This window comes from Danio rerio, chromosome 13 (assembly GCF_052040795.2).
Source record: "Danio rerio strain M-AB ecotype USA chromosome 13, GRCz13ab, whole genome shotgun sequence".
NCBI lineage: Eukaryota > Metazoa > Chordata > Actinopteri > Cypriniformes > Danionidae > Danio > Danio rerio.
This window is the reverse complement of record NC_141033.1, coordinates 45,409,183-45,430,734: the sequence shown is the minus strand read 5'-3', so window position 1 is coordinate 45,430,734 and position 21,552 is coordinate 45,409,183. Positions and strand designations below refer to the sequence as shown.

General features: G+C 35.5%; 1 protein-coding gene across 2 annotated transcripts in view; it reads right to left on the bottom strand.

The window, feature by feature from the left end:
- The window catches only part of cdh23 (cadherin-related 23), a 495,141-nt gene that overhangs the window by 434,565 nt on the left and 39,024 nt on the right, over positions 1–21,552 (bottom strand). For both annotated transcript variants that reach the window (XM_087277778.1, NM_214809.1), the window contains 1 exon segment: positions 17,864–17,941. In XM_087277778.1, coding sequence (XP_087133904.1) covers positions 17,864–17,941 — 78 coding nt within the window.

Here is a 21,552-nt window from a genome sequence, read left to right as displayed (position 1 = left end):
AATTAAATATTTAAATAAAATAATTACATTAAACAATATCATTGAAATTATAAGGGATAGTTCACCCAAAAACGAAAATTCTGTCATTAAATACACACCCTTATCAATTAATCAACACAAACTTAAAAATGGATTTTTGTAAAGTATTCTTACTGATGACATCTGTTTTTTTTATACGCAAAGTTTAATAAATAAAAATAATAATAAATAAATAATATACTCGAATAATGTGTATCAGGAATAATAAAAGGATAAATAATAATAAAAATGTTAAATAGTTTTGACCCACAGGATCCTATCATATTATATCATAAATAGGAGTTAATTAAAATGTAATTGCTTATAGTTATAGTTAGTTCATATTGCATTATGTAATGTTAGCAAATACAAATTAACTGATCTGAAAATGCATTTGTAAATATCCAAATATAACAACAGGACTACAAATATGCTTGAAAACTGTTTAATTATTTTATTATAAACTGTTTATTATAAGTGGAAGCTAAATAATATGGTTTAAATTATAGGAGATTGTTCACCTAAAAATTAAAATTCTGTCATTAGTTACACACCCTCATTAATTACTTAACACAAATTTTTTTTAAATGTTGATTTTTGCAAAGTATTCTCCACTGGTGACACATATTTCTCTTTTCTTTATCCACACTGTTTATACAAGTTTAATAAAAATATATGAGTATAATATGTGTGTGTGGAACATTAGTAATTTTATTATATTTTTCATAATGTTGACCCAGAGGATCATGTAATAACTAATTTGTTAACAAGTTAAATAGTTTATTTACATGAATGACAGTAAACAGCACAATTTTATAGCATTAAATAAGCATTTCCATAATAGTTATTTAAAATGCAATTGTTCATTGTTACAGTTAGTTCATAATGCATTATGTAATGTTAGCAAATACAGATTGATCTGAAAATGCCTTTGTAAGTATCAAAATATAACTATAGCACTAACAAATGCACTAAAATCATTTTGTTGTAAACTGTTTATTATAAGTGTGTGTTAAATAATAATGTTTAAATTATAGGGCATGGTACACACAAAAATGAAAAATCAGTCATTAATTGCAGACCCTTATTAATTGACAATCAGAATAATAAAATAAAGTAAAATAAAATTAATTTAATTTAATAAAATTAAATTAAAAAAACAATATGGCATGAACAATAAAAAGAAAAATGGCAAAAAAAAATAATCTATCTCAATTTGGCCCACACAATCATATTAATCTCTTCGCTCATAATCAACAAGTTCCTCTGAGGTAAGGCTTCAAAAACACATGCACTGTTTAAACTAGCTTTTAAATGAGATGAGAACACACACTGCCAAACAGATCCCGAGGCCGTAACCACTGAAATAATTGCTCTAAGCTCTAAGAAATAAACTGTTTAACGAGGCCCCTCATTTAACTGTCAATCACAGAGTCATTTACATTTGAGAGAGCAGGACTGCCGCTTTCTCCTGAGGAAAAATTCGTCAATTCAAATCAATTCAACAAGGCTTTAGAGCGATTGTCTTTCCAACAGGTATGAATTTTCTCTTTTTTAAATTAACACTTTGAGGAAAAACCATATCACAAGCAGGCTTTGAAAACTGCATTGTGTGAGGCCAGAGCTGCCATTCATTTCTATACAGACCTTTTAAATGATCAAACTGAATTCAGTGGATGAATTTAGTGCATAAATGCAAATGCTAATTCCACATTAAAAGTTCACTCCAAGAAATTGAAATCTTTGACTCATCAGCGTGTCACTTCAACCCAAAATTAAAAATTTCTTTCAGAAAGGTCAAACCCAAAAACCAAAAATGATTGTTCTATGGCTGTTTTAGACTAAAAAAATTATTATAACAATTTAAGAAAATCATTTTAAATGTCCAAAGCTATTGTATTGTTTCGGATAACTAAATCGCCACTTGTCATGTGCACCATTTTATTGTAATTTTTGGAACTAGGCAATCTAATTCAACATCCAAAAGTTTCATGTCACTTTTGAAAAAGTCTTTATGCCTACAAAGGCTGCACTGATTTAATTTAAAATGCTGTGTGACTTTTTATGGTGCGTTTACAGCAGACACGGATGAAGCGTCAAGCGCAAGTGATTTACATGTTAGACCAATGCAAAGACGCGAATAGATATCCTGCAGCAATATTTACTCAAATGAGTCAGCTGCTAAAGTTCCAACTTGAGCGATTTGTGTGTTAAGCACATCAAATGTAAAAACGCTTAATTCGCGCAAATTATGTCATTGCATTTGACATGCTTAACGCGCAAATCGCTCAAGTTTTAAAAAATCTGAACTTTAGCGGACATTCACCACGTTAACAAATCAGGACCTTTCTCTAGTAGGGGTGTGATTTTAATTTGTTGTTGCTGTCCAGAGGGGAAATTCTGCTGCTGACACCAGACAACAGCTCATCAAACAGGTTCGGTTCAGTCAGAAGCATCTAGTGGACTCAGACCCGGTGCCAATCGAATCTACACTGTTTTTCACCATTCCTAAAGCACATAAAGCAAAGCTAACCTCTCATTAAAATCCATGTTAGCCATTTAGCACCGAAGCTAGAGTAAACGAGCAGACAGAAGCTGCACCCATGATGCAAATCGGTGTCTATTGTAAAGTGAATTTCACGCACGAATGAAGCAAGTAAATTCAAAATATTCACGTGTCTATTTATGCGTGAATAGCGCAATTTATTCGCACAAGCCACATCTGGTGTGAACGCCCCATTAGTCTTTATCACATGAATATTTTTATGTTGTTTTAACTAATTTTAATAAGTTTATCAGGTTTTAATTACATTTTCTAATTCAAGTATTATTATCTTTGTATTAAAAGTTATAAAAAGTTTAAATTTATAGTTTTAGCCATTTTGATCAACGCAATCTCTTGGCAATTCGTAACTTTTTGATTTAGTGGCTAATTCGTATGAATTCAAATTATCTCATTCGTACAATTTGCTCATAACCCAATGACGGTTATGTTTTGGGGTGGGGTTTGTTGCCCCTCCTTCCTTTTAAAATCGTACATTTTCATATGTCTGAGCTCATACGAATTAGTCACTAAACTGACAAAGTGTAAAATACTTGTTTTCTCGTGAGATCATGGTGCATTCACAGCAGACACCGATTTACATGTTATGTCAAAGCAAAGACGCGAATAGATATTCTGCAGCAATACTCGTGCAAATGAGGCAGCCGCAAAAGCTCCAACTTGAGCGATTTGTGTGCTGAGCACTTCAAACACGGAAATCAATTCATTTGCACAAATCTCTGCGCTTCTATATGACTGAACTCATATAAATTAGCCACTAAACTGACAAAACGTAAAATCCTTAAGTTTTCTCCTGAGATGAGGCTGGTTTGATTAATGTAACTTGAAATGACTAGAAAAGTTAATTTAATAAGCTAAAAAAAAATAAAGTTGCCAATATTTTTTTTTTACAATGTTCCAATATGGTGATTTGGTGCTGAAGAAACATTTCTTGTCATTATCATACTTGAAGACAGCTATCAATTGTAAATTTAAAAATCTTCTTAAACCCAAACCTTAAGTATGATTTCGATGAAATCTAAATGAGCGACAGAAAATACAAAAACATAACCTTTAATTAAATCTATTTAAAAAAAAGTAAATGGTTAGACATTATCAGTATGCTTGAGGAAGACTTTGATCATATTGACCCTGAGGTCACATCCTGCCCCTTTATTACTCAATTAGATGCTCATCACAGTGACAAATTTAACATACAAAAAACTGGCTGTCACAGACACACGAATACATGCATTAACGCAAATGCATATGATTATTTTCCATCTCTGAATGTGTGCGCAGGAAAGTGTGAGAGAGAAAATGTGTGAGGCTTAATTGCCATGTGGAAACTGAGACTGAGTGAACAAGTGGATCAAAATAAAGTGGATTATCAGATTAAAGGGTTTTGCCACACGCTGCGCTTCGGTTAAACACACATTAAACTTCCTCTGAAATCACACACGCTGCTAAAACCACACACACAGAGCACAAATCAAGGAGGAAGGCGTGTTGTTTGTTGGATGTTCATTATTCGGCAGGTGTTTATCATGGTAATGTGACATATGTGGGAAACGCTGTATGTGTACCAATTGATTTGAGCAAATTCTCCATTTTTTTCAAGTATGCACTTGTTTGTTAAATAATGCATCAGTAGCCATTCGGTTTAATGTCTCTGGAGGGTTTTTTTTCCAAATCCATTTCTTCTTTTGTGAGTCTTATCTGTGCTTTTTGTATTCCATCCACATCTGCTTACTTATGTTTTTTGTGTCCGTGTCATTTTTAAATCTATATAATTGAAAGTCTCTGTTACAGTATTCTCATGAATAAGTGACATTACTTATCCTCAGCAAATGAACATGAAAACAGCAAGAACACAGCAAAACTACACGCAACAATCATCTAAACATATTCAAGACACATTAATCTATTATATCACAATGACTCAGCTGAACAAGGAGGCAACATTATCCCACCAATCAATGGTCATGGAAATCTGACCGGAGGATCAAGTTTGCACCTTCAGTTTGAATGTGTTGCAAATCCTGACATAACTATGACACAAGCATCCTCATTGTTAAAATTAAAGGTCATATTTACAACATAAAAAAAGATTTTACTGATGCTATAGTATGGACCCTTTTCACAGTTGCATGTATCTCAGTCGTCATTGTTGGGTAAACTTAGAGAGCAGTGAATAAGAGAATACAGCAAAAAATAAAAAATAAAAATAAATAAATAAATAAATTATATATAAAATGTGTGACACTGATAACGGCAGCCAGAAGAGAGAACAAGGTCAAATTTACTGTCCCGCCCATACCGACGCTGCATTACAAACACCTCACGTAAGGTTTTTTTGTACTTTGAAGCAAAGATGATATAATATAAGCTACAGCTTAAAAAAAATTATGCATTTATCTAAATATTAAAAACTTTCAAGGATTTAAGGTGCTAATGACCATTAAAACGTATAACTTTCTTCTGAAAAGGGTTTATTGTAGAATATTATATATTTTCCTTAAACATTGACCTTAAGCTCTAGTTCTTTGGGGCCAGAAACCAGACGTTTGTTGATCAGTAAAATCGAAAAATTAACATCAAAACAAAAAAAGCTCCTTTCATTAAAACAAACAATGCCATCCATACAAAATAAGCTATAAAAAGCAATTATTTTGACACATTTATAAACACATTGGGCTGTAAATAGTAGGGCAGGAAACAACACAGAAACACCAGATTTATCTGAATCTGTAATAGCCTGTAAGTGTAAAAGCTCCTGAGCTGGAGTCAAGACGAGACCCTCTACAAGACATATCAAGTCTAGACCCCTTCAGTTACAGATTCTGACCAAAAAAATGACCTTCACTCTCAGAAATAAAGGTATGCGAGTTGTCACTGGGGTGGTACCTTTTCAAAAGAGTCCATATTGATGCCTCAAAAGTATATATTAGTATCTAAAAAATTAAGAACACTTCTGTACTTTTTAGGTACTAATATGTACCCTTGAGGCATTAATATGGACCTTTCAGGCACAAATTTTTACCATTTGAAAAGGTTCCACCCTAGTGACAACTCGCATACCTATATTTCTGAGTGTTCAAACCTTCTGGAAAAACAGATCGGCTGTTCGTTGTGCATCAGAATTCTTGCAATTTCTATTTATACGCGCTGAACTTAAACAAACAAATTTACTTGAAATTGTTTGTTAAATTCAGCTAATATGCATTGTTTGCAACCACTTGGCTTAAAAAAGTAAATCCAACGAATATTTTTTTTCAGTGTATAAAAAAAATTTAAAGGCAGTATATGTAGAAATGTAGAATAAATTCTACACTGATGCACAATTAAAATAAAAAACAGAAACCCCTGAACTACTGACATTGTTTTTCTCAATTATTTGATTAGAAATAAAAATAGGCAAAAAAAAAAAACATGCGATACAGATGACAAATATCCATACATCCTCCAAAGAGCAACTATTATGAATATGTAAATATGTCTTGCATTTTTTCCTTCTTTTAACAAAACAAGCGAAAATCTAAAATTACAGCACTGAGCACAGTTGATTATCTGCAACCAAGTCCAAGACCCGCATCTAAAGGATTTAAGCTTTAAACCCCAGAATAAGCAGTGTATTTTTATTTCAATTTTAGGTCTTCAACCTACAGTTCACCTAAATGGCGCATTCCAGGGCTTTTAATGAAGTCTTCATATTCCTCTCGGTGGTCACAGCAGACTGCTGTTAAACTAACATTATAATTATCTGCAGTATGCCCTTTATTCAAAGCCAAACAGGCCTGAAGTATTCTGTCATTTAAACAGATGAATGTGCGTGCTACAGTTAGCTAATTGACTAATTAGTCTAATTAAGCCACTTGCCAATTTGGGAGCGAACAAACAGAGGCGTCTCAGCGGAATTTTCCAGATAGAAGGAAGGAGCGAGTCATAAATTGCCAGGCTGATAAACTGCTGCGGCGAGAAACCACCTTAAAACAGATACAAGCAGTAGCCCTGTGGACATCGGGGAATAATAACTTACATTTTACATGCATTAAGATACAGACCATGTAAAACAGCAATAGTACTACGGGAATGAGTAATCATATTACCATATTGTGAGTAATTAGCATAACCAGGATACACATTTCTAACACTTAGACATATTCATTAAAAACATTAATAAAATGAATTCAGAAATATATTCTAATGAGTTGTATTTTTTAAGAAATAGTTTTATTTAGCAAAAACCTTCAGCCATTCATTCCTTCAGCTTAGTCCCTGAGGTATCAGTGGTTACCATAGCAGAATGAACCGCCAACTACTGTGGTATACATTTTACACAGCGAAGTCCTTCTAGCCACAACACAGCACTGGGAAATCAGCAAAACATGTCAAATTAATTAAATAGAAGGCATTTTTATGTTAAAAATAAGTTCAAAAACTAAATGTTGTACTTCTTAACGATGTATTTGTTCAATATATAAAAAAAGCTGTTGTAACATTAATAATATTAAGACATTTGTGTTGAGCACCAACTCAAAATGGACCACTAGAATTATGCAACTCTGAAGGTCTTTTCACATTTCAGAAATGTTAGTATTTATAATCCAAATAATTCATCATGCACATAAATCTTGCACATCGAGTCTGATGCGTAATGAATTCGTTGCACATTTGTGAAAAAAATCTGTCTGGATTTATTTGTGAGAAAATCTACCCGAGTGCATTAATGAGAAAGTCTGTCTAAGTGTACTTGTGAGAGGATCTGCCCGAGTGCATTTGTGAGAAAATCTAACTGAGTGCATTTGTGATAAAAATCTGCATGAGTGCATTTGTGAGAAAATCTACCCGAGTGCATTTGTGAGAAAATCTGCCTGAATGCATTTGTGAGAAAATCTGCCTAGATGCATTTGTGAGAACATCTGCCTAGATGCATTTGTGAGAAAATCTACCTGAGTGCATTTGTGAGAAAATCTGCCTGAATGCATTTGTGAGAAAATCTACCTGAGTGCATTTGTGATAAAATCTGCCCGAGTGCATTTGTGATAAAATCTACCCGAGTGCATTTGTGAGAAAATCTGCCTGAGTGCATTTGTGAGAAAATCTGCCTGAGTGCATTCGTGAGAAAATCTACCTGAGTGCATTTGTGAGAAGATCTACCTGAGTGCATTTGTGAGAAATTCTGCCAGGGTGCATTTGTGAGAAAATCTACCTGAATGCATTTGTGAGAAAATCTGCCTGAGTGCATTTGTGAGAAAATCTACCTGAGTGCATTTGTGAGAAAATCTGCCAGGGTGCATTTGTGAGAAAATCTACCCGAGTGCATTTGTGAGAAAATCTGCCTGAGTGCATTTGTGAGAAAATCTGCCTGAGTGCATTCGTGAGAAAATCTACCTGAGTGCATTTGTGAGAAGATCTACCTGAGTGCATTTGTGAGAAATTCTGCCAGGGTGCATTTGTGAGAAAATCTACCTGAATGCATTTGTGAGAAAATCTGCCTGAGTGCATTTGTGAGAAAATCTACCTGAGTGCATTTGTGAGAAAGTCTGTCTGAGTGCATTTGTGAGAAAATCTGCCAGGGTGCATTTGTGAGAAAATCTACCTGAGTGCATTTGTGAGAAAGTCTGTCTGAGTGCATTTGTGAGAAAATCTGCCAGGGTGCATTTGTGAGAAAATCTACCTGAGTGCATTTGTGAGAAAATCTAACTGAGTGCATTTGTGAGAAAATCTGTCTGAGTGCATTTGTGAGAAAATCTACCTGAGTGCATTTGTGAGAAAATCTGCCCGTCTGCATTTGTTTTTGCAACATGGTTTCTGTTTGTTTGCAAATCCAGTAATTCTTTGCAAAAAGATTTTGTTTGTAAAATATTGAGATTTCGCTCCATAAAACTGCTAAAAAAAATTAAGCTGTGATCACAAAATTTCAAAATGAACTGAAAATAAAAAGCAACTACTTGCAATTGTAATACAATATTGTACTACATAATATTGCTGTATTTTCGATCAAATAAATGCAGCGTTGGAGACCATAAGAATCCTTTTACAACTCAAAACTTTTAAATTTGACAAATTCCTGTTACATTTGTCCTCTAAAAAAAGCACAAGCTTTCACACACACACACACACACACTGACAAAAATTAATTGAGCAATATGATGCACAAACTCAATTGATCCTGTACAAACACAGATACTGTTTGCCATAAATATATATACATTTATACACACACACCGCAGTAAACAGTCATGAGTCTGAACGATTTGGTTTGAGTGCAAGTGTGTGTGTGTGTGTGTGTGTGTGTGTGTGTGTGTGTGTGTGTGTGTGTGTGTGTGTGTGTGTGTGTGTGTGTGTGTGTTTGTGTCGTGGTGGGCCAGTCTCTGTGTGTCTTTTGGAAGTCCTCCAGTACGAGGACATCTGCGCTACTAATAAACTATAACTCTGACAAATTGGCACTGTCCAATCATCCGCCCTCTCCATGAATAAGCCATCAGAGTCATCCAATCAGACATGGCTGACGGCTTCGGCCACCAATCAGAGTCAGGCAGGGGAGAGAGGACACACAGGGCACGCTGACACTGCTGCGGGTGGAAATGAACCCTGACTGAACCAACACTTGGTCTGGGAACAGCTTGTCATATCCTAATTTTTCTCAATAAACAGAAATTAGCATTAGTGTGCGAACGACTTGTTTAAAAACTGCTTGCTTAAAAAATGCTTGTTTAAAAACTAGTCAACTTATCATAAAAAAAAGTTGTTGACTAGTTTTGAGTTTATCTAATGTAAGTGGCTCAGCATACTGTACATTGTGCAGCATCAGCATCTTTGCTGTGCAACTGATTTTGTATTGTATATGAACACTTGGAATGAATAGATAACATACAATAAAAAGTGTGATGCAAAAAGAAACAAGATCAGTGCCTTAAACCATTATGTATTAAATTAGACCAAGACCAAAAGTAATATAAACCTAAATTAATCTATGCAATATGCATACTTCCCAAATGAGTACACTGTCCAAATATGCAATACTTGCATTTAAACACACAATAGAAAGATTAAAAACAATTCAGCAATGTATACAGGTAAGCACTTTTATGAGGCCTTCACAGCTTGTGTGCACAAAGCATGTTATGATTTTGCCAAGTATGATGCGATCCTGGACTAACATCTATGTTGATCCTGGAACATAATTTTTGTTGGAAAATTCAATCTATACCCATTTCCTAATAGTGCTATTAGCGTGTACATAGTATAGATCCGTGGACATTTTGAGTTTACTTGATTGATTTGTGCATCAAATTCGCTTCATTCGTGCATGAAATTCAATTGCCTGTGCACCAATGCCTGGTGACTCGTTTCCTTGCTAAATGGCTGACACTGATTTTATTGAGAGAGTAGCTGTGCTTTTTCTGCTTAAGGAAGGCTAAAAACAGTGTATATTCGTTCGGTGCCATGTTTGAGTCAACTAGATCCTTTCAGAGGTGCACCCATCTCTGTGAGTTTATTAACTCTTCCAGAAAATTGACCTGGATGATAGAAGCTTTCAGCAGTGCTTGCGACTGAGCCCAGCCCAGTTTGATGAGCTGTTGTCCAGTGTCAGCAGGAGGATTTCCTTTTGGGACACCAACAACAGGCGCTACGTCATAATCACGTCCCTACAAGAGCAAGCTCCAGGTTGGTTAACGTGGTGCGAATGTCCGCTAAAGTGCAGATTTTCCTACTCAAGCAATTCGCACATCAACCATACATAATGCTCAACTCGCGCCGATTCATTTGTGCAAATGGCATCATACTCGCTGCCTCATTCACACAAATAGCACCGCAGGATGTCTATTCACATCTTTCCATTGACTTAACAAGTAAATTACTACTGTTTGATGCTTCATTCGCTTCTGGTGTAAACACACCATTAAAGTATTTACTTCATAGTTATGGAGCAGCTATTGTGATCCAAACCAATCAAATTGGAGAAGCATAAAATGATTAAAGTTTTTTACAGCGTCTATAGAAACAAATAAAACAAAATATATTTATAGCATAATATTTAAATACACAGAATTTCATATTTTAAGAGCATACAGACTGACTCTGACCCTGGATCACAAAAGCTGCATGGATATATTTGTAGAAAAATCATTAATCTTTTTAACATCATTTGAGAAATATTTGAAAAAGAAATAAAAATTCACAGGAGGGCTAATAATTTGTAACTGTAGAGACATATGGCCCATTTCCACTGAGTATGGTTAGGTTCGATACGCTTTTATGGCCGTTTCCACTATCAAAAGGTAAAAGCGACCCATACCGTACCACTTTGCAAAGGGTACCCAGCACAACAAAAGGGTACCAAAAGGCAAAGCAAGATGCATAATTGAACGCTATTGGTTTACAGAGATGCGTAACTCGCTCATGCAACAAGCCAGGAGAATGAAAAAAAATAAATAAACGGAAACAAACAAAAGGAGCAATTTATTGTTTCAGCAACCTAAACATGAACAAACTGCCATGTTTACCTATTATCATCACCTTTTGGACTATTATGAACTCTGAATGACTAGAATTACTTTCTAACAAGAGATTACATGTGCTGATGAAGATACAGATGAGAGGTTTGCACTGACTGTGGGCTATATATGTTCCATGTTGTTTTTGAAGCCAAATAAGGACTAAATCTATGCTGTGTGTAGTTTTTCTGCAATTGGTAACATATTGATACTGTAAGGGTCTGTTTGTGTTAATAGAGAGGTTAGTATTTGTATATAAAGCATCTGTTTTGTGAGAAGTGCTTCTTATATGACATGTGAAAGACCCATACAGCTTTGATATTTTCTCAAGCAAGAATGACGTTGACTGAAACTTTGTCATACGCCATGCACACCAAAAGAGTACCATTGGTACCCTTTCAGTAGTGGAAACTCAAGCCTGATAATGATCGCCTGTACTGACCCGTACTGTACCGTATTGCACCACTCGGCCAATACACACAAAATAACTCAGAAAACCGGACTGACAGTTTCAATTTCAATTTACTAGAACTTCTGTTAAGCTGCTTCGACACAATCTACATCTTCGCTGTCATATGATTTGTCAAAAATCATTCCAATTTGCTGATTTTTTGATCTAGAAACATTTCCTACTGTCTTCAAAGCTGAAATTCTTTCTGTTATTTTTTTTTTTTATTAAATGTATGCCTAAAGTACACAAGGCTTAAACGCTCACAGCTGAAGAAATCAGAGGTGCAGTTGTGAAATGCATCTAAACATCCACACACTCTGCTTGTTTTCAGACAGTTGAGGTAAAATAGGCTGGATGGCAGAATTCTCAGATTTTATGGATAAGTGTGGTATAAGTGTATTTGCGGTTCAGAGAGCCTGCTATCAGCGAGGAGGCCCGATAGATCTATTTTAAAACCAACTCACGACAACACCCGGCAAGGTGATGAAAACCCTGACACTCTCAAATTGCCCTGTCAATCATCAGGGACCCTAAAAATGCTGAAATACATACAGGCACAGACAGAAACTTAAAGACACAGGCAGTTAGAGTAAAGCACTGCTCGAGACAGAATACACTGCTTGAGTTCAATCTAAACCAACTATACAGCACATCAGAAAAGGGTCCCCTTAATTTTGCAGCAATTGTGCATTTCTTTTCTCCATATTTGCTGCAATATTAAAGCTGGCTTGCCAACATGTCCTGCTCTTTTAACAAGTTTGAAAGAAAAAAAATGTGTTTTTTTTTTGTACACACTAGGGCTGCACGATATTGGGGGAAAAAAATAATAAATCTCAATGCAATTGTAATGTGAAAGGGACGCTGACAAAGGAGTGCGGCTCCAAATGCAGGATTTATTTTAAGAATGTTCAGGCAAGCAATTGTCAATACAGGAACAAACAGATGTATACGGGCAATCCAGGGTCATGATCAATAAACAGGCGGATGGTCAAAAGGCAGGCATCTACAACTTAAATAAACTAGCAAAACAAAGCAACGGTCTAACACTGCAATGCAAGCCAAGGAAACCGCATCATAATATTCACAATGACAGATTGACAAGACTCAGCACTGACTCTCCGGCTGTGTGTGCAACCAGCGGAATCCAGAAAAGGTGAGTGAGCGGTGCATGACTGGATCTGTAGTCTATAAAATGGCGGATTTGTAGTTCTATGGCTATCTTCCCATTTACCAACGATCTGCAGCTGCTAGATCAATGGTGATCACAATAACAATATTTTGTATCTACATATATACATACACATATACTGTGATAAGAAAAATATTTTACGAGATGGACTGAATATCTCTATTTGTGAAAAAATGCACTTTTCAAAACAGCTGGGGTGATTTTATAGGGGAGCTCATCAGCATAAATAATTATAAACTAGTAAAAATTAACTTTAAGTGAAGTTTTATAAACTGATTTTATAAACTAATCTAATCAGATTGATCTAAGCCTACAACAAATAGACCGATTTCACTCTACCTGCCTTACCTTCATATAGAATTCCCCCTTCCACCCCATCTTCTCCTTGGCAAAAATCCCACTTGGCAGTCTTCACTATAGGTACAAATATTGTTTCTTGTGGCTGAATGCTTTAAGCTTACTTGATAATTTTTACAAAAAAAAAAAAACTAAATTATAAGCTTTAAATCCACAATGATTACATTTTGCCATTGATATAAAAGCTTCTGGTCAACAATAACTCATACTTGACATTGAAGACGTTACTATTGCAATGTTGCAATGTTACCATTGCAAATGCAAAACATTTCAATTCAATTAACTAATTTAATCTCTACTTGATTTAATTAAGTCTATTCAAGACAGCATAATAATGTAATTTAAAATGTAAATGTTCAAATGTAAAAATGTTCAGTGCTGTATTTACAATGTCCCAAATGCAAAAAAAAAGTGTGTTTTGCAAACTTACAGCAAGAGAATACACAGAAAGTCTTTATACAGTATTGCGTTTTATCATTCTTGTTGAGTTTATCAATATAAATTATTTTCTAAGCCTAAAACACAACACAAGTGCTTTACCAAATACTTAAAGTCTAAACAAGTGTTTATCATTCAGTCCATAAACGGCGGATAAAAACCGTAGGCAAACCGTAGACTGAGGGTCAGATAAGAGCACAAAAGCAGCTTATGATAACAAGAGGTCACAAGGTTAAACAAACATGAATGCTCTTCGACCTAAAGACTGGGCGAGGTGAAAGAGACATTAAAGACAGAAACCCTATGAATAAGGTATGAAGATTTGTAGAAAGAGAGAGTGAGGGCTATAGAAAGTGAATGGAGATTAGCTCTCTTTAAAAAAAAAAAATCTTTTGAATGTGGTGCATTTTGCCCTGTACCACAAAACCAAAGTCAAAGGTGTCAATTTTTGGAAATTAAGATTTATGCATTATCTGAAACCTGAATATAGGCAGATTTTTCACTAATGTATGCTTTGTTATGATAAGTCAACATTTGGTTAAGATACAAATATTTAATTATCTGGAACTTGAGCATTCAGAAAATCCAAAAACTGAAAAAATCATGTTTAGTTCTCAAAATTAAGTTCTTAGCAATACATATTATTACGTATTTTATTTTGATATAGGAAATGTAAGGGCGACACGGTGGCACAGTAGGTAGTGCTGTCGCCTCACAGCAATAAGGTCGCTGGTTCGAGCCTCTGCTTTGTCAGTTGACATTTGACATTTCTGTGTATTTACATGTTCTCCCTGCGTTCGTGTAGGTTTCCTCCGGGTGCTCCAATTTCCCCCACAAGTCCAAACACATGCGCTATAGGTGAATTGGGTAAGCTAAATTGTCTGTAGTGTATGTGTGTGAATTAGTGTGTATGAATGTTTCTCAGTGATTGGTTGCATCTGAAAGGGCATCCGCTGCATAAAACATATGCTGGATAATTTGGCGGTTCATTCCGCTGTGGTGACCCCAGATTAATAAAGGGACTAAGCCGAGAAGAAAATGAATGAATGAATAAATCAATAAATGAATGGATGAATGAATGAATGAATAAATGAATAAGAAATGTACAAAACATCTTCATGAAAAATTATCTTTAATTATTTCTCTGATGATTTTTGCCATAAATGAAAAATGTTAATCTATCATTTTGACCCATACATTCTTTTGATGCATACAAAAACTGCCCAGTACATCAGTGGTATAGGGCTTCCCTCCAAAGACGCTCACCACAAATGCTGCGTAAAGAAAACAAGGTATATCATGAAAGACATCTCTCATCCCGGTCACAGACTATTCATTCCCTCTCTACAGCAGAATCCTGTGTCGCACCATAAGACTGAGAAACAGTTTCTTCCCCTCAGTTGTCAATCTACTGAACTCAAACCTCAGCCATTGAACAATACTCACTAGATGAACTATTTAAAAAAGCTGAACTTATGTACCTTACAGCCACTATATAGTTCACTGGATAATGCAACTTTATACTCATTGTTTAATTCATTTAATGTCAATACTCCTGCACCTTGCATTACATACCCAATAGTTGCATTGATCTGATCTCTAACAATGTATTTTTAAATTTTAAATGCTAAAATAAGTTTTGCTTATTGCCAAAAATATACCTGTGCAGACGTCCAGGGTCACAAATGCTTTACATTATCACAAAAAATCATTAAGAAACTAGTTGACAAGAAGCTTGTTGGAAGGCTAAAGCTGGATTTATACTTTCGCCTGGCGCCGCATCGCGCACCTCCACTGACTGTGTGTGCACCTCGCGAAATGGACGAGGCTTTTATACTCGCCACGTTAGCCGTAGTGATATTCTTTAAAATGACAGGGGGCGGTCAAAAGAAACTAACCATAAAGTCAGATGGATAAACAAAGAAGTAGGAAGTTTCAGGAACTACATCATTTCATTACTATCATCAATATTTTTAAACTAATTATTTTTATTGTTTTTATAATTATTTTAATGATTATAAGGACTTTTATAATGATTCAAGATTCTTTTTTTATCAATTTTTGATCCATCACTTGCTTTTGTTCATATCTCAGACAGTTTTACTTTTTAAAGTTTATTTAAATATTAATGACAAGAGAACATGGGTCGCTCTACAAATATATTTTTATTATGGCAAGAATAAAAGAAAATTAAGAGCACACTTTTTAAAAAAATACAGATGTTTTTAGATTTAGCCCACTCCACAATTGACACATTACTGTCTGGCTAGTTTCTGTCCTCTACTTATGCTAAAAAGGCAATAATGGTCCAACATTCCTGACTATTATCACCAATAAAGCCCTGAGAAACAGGCATCAGTATATTGTAAACCGGTAGGTTTAAATATTTCTTCCCAGTTATCAAAGAAATAATTCTGTGACTTCATTATAGTTTGTAACTATTAAATTGTTTTAAATTCAAAATTGCAATATATAAATCAGTGTTAAACCTATCACTGGTTGAAAAACATATTCTGTAATTGTGTACTCGGGTCTCCACTTTTGCCATGGCCTCTTTTGGTTTTACCAAACTTATCCTTCAGGTTTTTCCAAACCTTTTAACATAAACGTTCTCCTTTTCCATGGCTGTTGCAATTTCTAGCCAACAATTATTGATCATTAGGTTATCTCTATGATCACGGATCATAAATATGTCTATACTGGCATTCTGTTTCATACAAAATCTCTTCAGAGTTTCATATTCAACTCAATTTAAACGTGGCGCCGCGCGCACTGTTTACTCGAATCTCAAAAAAACGCATCGAGAATAAACCAGGCTTAAGCAATAAATATACTGAATGAATTCAGTCACAGGTGTCCATGTATATCATCATTTCATCATTTGCATCAATCAGAATTTAAAATAGGTATTTTAGATCATTTTAATCAAACTAAAAAAATCCATATCCAAATAACTACACAATACCTAAGTTTGACCTGAATTGCTAAAATACAAACGTGACAAAATGAAAAAGCGACTATGGAATTTGGCAAAAGAAGATCCACTGTGTTTCTGATGTCAAGTAGGGTTGGGCGATGTCGACTAATAAGGCATCGTATGATGTCTAATGTGAAACATCACGATGGACGATGACATCATTGTCGTAGGCAGCAGTGAATTAATTTATGAAGAATAAACTAATTCATAACAAATTACTTATTTGTAACCTTATTTGTTTCAACTACCCGACCCGCATGGTCTTTGTTTTACCTAAAACCAAATCATAAATAAATAATAAATAAAACATAAATTTTCTGCTGGACTCTGGCATAAAAAGGCAGATTGATCTGTGTCAATATAATAGCGTCTACAAACTTGGTTGGTAAAAAAGGTGCACAGCCAACAAGAACCAACAAACAGCTGCTGAGGTTTTCAATAAAATTACTAAAAACAAGCGTGAATGCGAAAGATTGAAACAGTGTACTGACGCTGTGACCAGTTACCTGATAGATTAAATAGACAGAAGAGTCGTTAAATAGAGACAAGATTAATTAAATATCACTTTAACAACTATAGTGAGACGCAATCCAGCAATCCATCCTTGATGAACTGTCCGACGTGCACTGCTCTCTGAGGTATTGTGCTCAAAGCACCCGCTGACTCAGACGCGCACACTGCGGCGCATGACAGAGTTTGTGTGGTTATATGACGTCCGTTTTCAGCGGTATAATGTGGACAGAGAGATCTTTTAAAAATTGCTAGGTGAAATGCCAGTGTGAACATGGATTGTTTTCGTTCTGAAATGTTATTTTAAAGCTAAGACGTATAAGTGTAAATAAGGTCATCTGTATTTTTCTCAAGCGGGTTGCTGCTGCGACAGGGCAGGTTGGAGGATCGCATAGCCAGCTTAGCATTGTGATGTGTATCTGCCATCGGCCTAACCCTAATGTCAAGGCTACAGTCCAAAATACACTACTTTGGCAGCCACTGTTTTTTTTTCACTCTTTTTTCCAAAGGCCAGTTGGTATTTATGACTTCACTCATGCAGTTAAAAAAACACCACTGACTAGGAAGCAACTTGTTTTCTGAAAAATTCATAACAGACACAAATGTTGTCTAGTATGAGCCACTTTTGTTGCATTTCTGCCAAATATAATTTCATACTACATGTGTACACCCCAAATTCTGAACTCATCATAAAACCTACATTATTCGCATAGCTTGCACACAAAAGCCTCTCAACAAACCAAAAGTCAAGCCAAACATGTTAGATTCAACCCTGATAAACTAACATCATAAAAACTGAAGTCCATCTGTGAGAGTTTGTGTAAAAAGTTCCATTAGCGTGTGCACAGTCAGAGAAGTGTGTGTTTGAGACACTCACCCACTGGTGTGTCCTCATAGACGAGCAGGTACGACTGGAAGAAGTAATTCTGGAAACGAGGCGGCTGATTAGCGGAGGCTGCAGGAGAGAGAGAAAGACATGTATGGGTCTTAAGAGAAAAGCACACACAGTTACTGCAGTTACATTAGACAGCAAACTCAAAAGGACATCAATGGACACATCAAATGAACACTCACAATGTGGAGCCATGATTTCGATCAATATTAGAGCTGTGTGTGTGTGTGTGTGTGTGTGTGTGTGTGTGTGTATAAGAGTGTATGTGATTTAAGAGTGAAAAACAGACAAGTTCTCTGCACAATTTTCTTTTTTCTGACCATTTAACTCAAAAATTGCTGGTAAATTTATTACAATTTTAATTTTATCAAGGGCGGCGCGGCCACCAAGAAGATCGCAGGTTCGAGCCTCGGCTGAGTCAGTTGACATTTCTGTATGGAATTTGCATGTTCTCCTCATGTTCTCATGGGATTCCTCCGAGTGCTTCAGGTTTCCCCACAAGTCATAACACATGCACTGTAGGTGAATTGGGTAAGCTAAATTGTCCCTAGTGTGTGTGTGAATGAGTGTGTGGATGGATGAACAGATGTTTCCCAGTGATGGGTTGCGGCTAAAAGGGCATCTGCTGCGCAAAACATATGCTGGATAAGTTGGCAGTTCATTCCGTTGTGGCGACCCCAGATTAATGAAGGGACTAAGCCGAAAAGAAAATGAATTAATTAATACATTTTTATAAAATTATATATTTTTTATAAAATGCTGATAATATAAAATAATAGAAGGCACAACTAATGGGTAATATATATAATTAAAGGTTTAAATGAGCATTTCATAAAAACATTTTGGAGAAAACATCAAACAGGTGGGCCTTCAAAAGTTGATCAGAGAAAGAAGTGGGCCCCGGAGTAAAAAGGTTGCAAACCCCTGTTTTAGAAGATTATTGCAAATTTTATAGCAACTTACAGGCAATTTTGGTTCCCAGCAAGACTGTAGCATTTAACATTTACGGGTACTTTTGAACTTAATTAAATGAATCCAAAAAATAATGAGTAAAAGTACAAGAACACCTGGAGAAAACCCAAGCAAACATGGGAAGAACATGCAAACTCCACACAGAAATGCCAATTGGCCCAGCTGAGACTCAAACCAGCGGCCTTCTTGCTGTGAGGTGACATTGCTAACCACTGAGCCAGAGTGCCGCCTTGTGGAAGACGAGAATTCTACCGTTAATTAACGAATGCTGATTTGCTACTAGTTTGATATTATTTTAGCAAACTTTTATATAAATGTATATCATTTTAAGATACTTTATTCAAAACAAATGTTGGTGACAATTTGATTGGTAAACTAAACCATTTTATAGAATAGTATCACTTACATGAATCCCCCTAGATTAGCAGTCAATATTTCACTACACACTTTGCTCTGATATGTGTACACGTCCTCGTCCGTGCTTGTTGTGTGTGAGGCATGCTTCCCCAGTGTAAACACGCATGTGTGTGTTCTCTTTCCAGGGGTAGCAGGAGACAAGCTGATTTGTCAGGAAGATCAGCAGAGCTTTGATCGTGTGCATGGGTATTGGGCCACAGAGACATCACACACTCCAGAAAGGGCTTGTGCATGTGTGTGTGTGTGTTTGAAGTGCTGGTGTCTGATAGGGTGAATCACTCTTTGACTCTGCTTTGAACGTGGCAAGAACAAGCCAGAAAGAGAGAGAGAGAGAGCGAGAGAGAGAGAGAGAGAGAGAAGGAGACAGGTTGAGCAAAAATCGACTGTGCATCCTCCAATATGCACTAACTAAAATCAATCTGGAGTAACACGTCAGCCCGTGTTAATTACTGGACCATTACTGAATGGCAGCAGAGATTAAAACGAGTTTTAGGTGTGTGACAAACTGGATCAGAGATCTAATAATGAGAGTTCCTGCCAAAAGCACAACCTGCCGCATCGGTCTTGGTTTCAGCACCAGATCCTTAAACTGTAATGTTAAAACTAACAATCATATCATTATTGTTGCTTAATGAAATTTGATTAGCACCCCATGCATTGAAATTGAACTGTAATGAATACTCAAATTAATACGGTTTAATTGAATTTTCACACTTGAGCCGTTAAGGCCTGTTTCTTGCATCCAATGTCTGCAACATGTAAGCAATGTGCATTTATTTTAGCGCAAAATCTGAAAAAGGGAAGGAAAAATGCATAAAAGCGCACTCTAATCTAAAATCTAAACCACACAAAACTAAATTCACTTTAAACCGGTTGTACTAACACATTATTTGAGGCAGTTTGGTTTGCACTGTGGGATTTGAAAGAGTTCTCAAAGGCATACTCTTGACAATTTGATAATTCAAAGCCATTATCATGAAAAAAAAACTTGGTGTCATAATGAGCGGTCTACAAATGCCTGCGGCTGCAGTTTTGTTGCTCGTGCGCTGCAGGCTTGATAGCTGATGTTTTACTATTGTGACATTGACTGAGAGTCTTTTGAGTGAGCAGGTCAGACAGAACTTCACATCATATTAGATCTGTTCATTTTTCATGAAGACAGCTCACCTCTCTTACACTCTTTACCTTTTAAACAAGTTTACCAAAAATATATATATATATTTTCATTTTCCCCGAAGCAACACAAAAGGAGCAACATATGAGAACATAAAACTGTTCTCAGTTAAAAAAAGTTAAGTGTTCTCACTCAAACATTATTCATATTACTTTGACAAGGCAAAAAGTCTGAATAACAGAATAACTAATCAATAACCACCCAAATTTTGACAACCACAGCTGTCAATTTCATTCATTCATTCATTCATTTTCCTTCGGCTTAGTCTCTATTTCAGAGGTCGCCAAAGCAGGATTAACCCCCAACTATTCCAGCATATGTTTTAAACAGTGGCTGCCCTTCCAGCCGCAACCCAGCACTGGGAAACACCCATACACTCACATTCAGACTAGGGAGGCTCAAAATAATCGATTAACTGTTAACCGAAAGGGTGTGTTTGTAACTGATTAATGGTATCAGTTAAACGATTAAAAATAGGGCTGTAACGATACACCAAACCCACGATTCGGTTCGTATCACGATTTTTGACCCATGATTCGATTCGTATCACGATTTTTTATTTTATTTTTTCGTGTGGGGTGGAAAAAAAAAAGATTTTTAAAACTATTTTAATTAAATAACATTTGAAAAATCTTTATAAACTAAACATCAAAGAACAATATTAACTATGCAAATTATTAACAATATAAATAGCCATAGGCTATATAAAATAAATAAATAGCCAAAGCTATATCACTTCTGTTTTCTTTGTAACAAAATACTGTTGAAAAACCAAACTAAACTCCATTGTTTAGATGGTTCAAGCATGTTGAAAATTATTTTTCAATCAAGTTCTCTTGCATAGAAAAAGTAAATTAAATAGCTAGGGATGCTCATTTCGTTAATTTTGCTAACCGACAACCGCCGCTCATTAATCGGTTATTAACGGTGAACTGGTCAGATTACTATTAATTTTATATTAAACAAATTGACGTGTCTATTTTGTGTATGACACATTAAATATTGCATTTTAAAATACTGATTTATTTTTATATATTAATAGCGGAACAGAACAATAGAGCATCTTCACGCACCTGCAGTGTTTAGCACAGAAGAGCAGAATAATCTAAAT